Source organism: Mauremys reevesii, linkage group 1, assembly GCF_016161935.1.
Source record: "Mauremys reevesii isolate NIE-2019 linkage group 1, ASM1616193v1, whole genome shotgun sequence".
NCBI classification, from domain to species: Eukaryota; Metazoa; Chordata; order Testudines; family Geoemydidae; genus Mauremys; species Mauremys reevesii.
In genome coordinates this window covers 8,147,123-8,149,023 of record NC_052623.1, presented here as the reverse complement: position 1 = coordinate 8,149,023, position 1,901 = coordinate 8,147,123, and the positions used below count along the sequence as shown (strand labels likewise).

The 1,901-nt window shown below is 46.1% G+C and overlaps 1 protein-coding gene across 1 annotated transcript; it reads right to left on the bottom strand.

Moving 5' to 3' along the window:
- Positions 1-402: 402 nt before the first annotated feature.
- Positions 403-1,374, bottom strand: LOC120395458 (olfactory receptor 52E2-like). Its single transcript, XM_039519895.1, has one exon. The coding sequence runs from the start codon at positions 1,372-1,374 to the stop codon at positions 403-405; it is 972 nt and encodes a 323-aa protein (XP_039375829.1).
- Positions 1,375-1,901: the final 527 nt, after the last annotated feature.

Genomic DNA, 1,901 nt, shown 5'->3' with positions numbered 1-1,901 from the left:
GATAAAGAAGTTCAGTATTATAGTTGCTTTCTTTCTTTTTTTTTTTGGCTATCAGAATGCATAGCTTTAGTTCGCCAAACTGATCAAGAATGCTGTTCAAACAGGGTCTAATGGAAATCCACCTTGCTTCACAAAGTTGCAGTATCTTCTGGTGGTCTGGAAGTCAAAGACAGGTGAAGGGACAGGGTGTGTGGAGATGGGGGCTGATGGGTGACACTGAAAGAGATTGGGTGATAGTCAGAGAGCAGGAACTCAGCAACAGAGAGAGCAGTGCTTGGTGATGGAGTGAAAAGGTGTTAGGTGTGTGGAGCTTTTAAGACTGTGAACTTACACAACAGTGAGCTCAACCAAACTTGGACAGACTGCCGTTGACTAATGAGGGGATATCCTTTACCCCGCTTGTCACTGAGGTTTGGAATCACTGCCCCCAGTTGATGACATTCCACAGATGTATTTGCGCATTTTGTCACGGAGCTCTTTGGTTTTGACGCCATAAACAATAGGGTTGAGCGCGGGAAGGAAGAGATAATACAGATTGGCCAAGATGATGTGTACGTAGGGAGCAATATCCTGACCAAATCGATATGTCAGAGTGGAGAAAAGGAAGATAGGATAAGCCATCATCATCACACAGATGTGGGCTGTGCAGGTGCTGAGGGCTTTCTGGTGGGCTTCCTTGGAGGGGATTCTGAGGATGGCCCTGATGATCAGACCATAGGACAGGGCAATGAGTGTCAGGTCAAACCCAAGGACTATAAATACTATCACCAAGCCGTACGTCCTGTTCACTGTGATGTCCCCACACGACATCTTCGCCACAGCCATATGGTCGCAGTACGTGTGGGGGATAAGGCGGTTGGCACAGAATGGCTGCCTGCTCAGGAGCAGAGGCAGGGGCAGAACGAAGAGAACAGCTCTTGTCAAACACACTAGCCCTAGCTTAGCTATTCGTTCATTTGTGAGGATGGTGGCGTATCTCAGAGGGTTACATATGGCAACGTAGCGATCAAAGGCCATTGTCACGAGGACGGCTGAATGTGTCACAGAACCCGCGTGAAGGAAGAACATCTGGGTGAGGCAGCCACCTAAAGTAATTCCTTTCAAATTGAACCAAAATATACATAGTGCCTTTGGCACAATGGAAGTAGATGCACCAATTTCTGTGAGCGCCAGCATGCAAAGCAGCAGGTACATTGGTTCATGTAGGGTCTGCTCTTTGCCTACAACAAACAGAACCATGAAATTTCCCAACAGGCCGATAATGTAGAATGTAGAGAAAGGGATGGAAATCCAGATGTGAGCAGCTTCCAGGCCGGGGATTCCCATTAGGATGAATGATGAACGGTCAGAATCACTGAGGTTGAAATCTGCCATGAGGTGGTCTATGCGTCGATTGCGCTCAGAAATGCTCAAGGTGTCTGTGAAGTGAGAGAAGCAGAGTGAGGGGGATTACGTGCTTTATAATAAATAGCACAATCAATATTCTATAGTTATTAACACTCTAGAAAGGGTGGTGAACAGTGAAGTGACAACATTTGCAGATGGCACCAGATTATTGAGGTCATAGTCAAGTCTAGAGAAGTCTTCAGAGGGAGCTAACCAACCAAGGTGAATGGGCAGCATGATGGCAGATGAGCTTTAATGTCAATAACTGCAACATGCACACCCACTGGAGGAAAAATCTTGAATTCCTCAAACATCTAACAAGGTTCTAATTTAACTGTTTGAACTGAGGACAGTGACCTGGGTGTCATGGTACACAGCTCTGCTCACAGTGCAAGTATGGTCAGAAACTAAGAAAAACATTGCAATCCAGGAGGAGTGTGATTGGAAATCATAAAGGAAATACAATGCCATGAGAGCAATCAGTCAATACTTCACACCCCTCTGGCCTCCTCTTT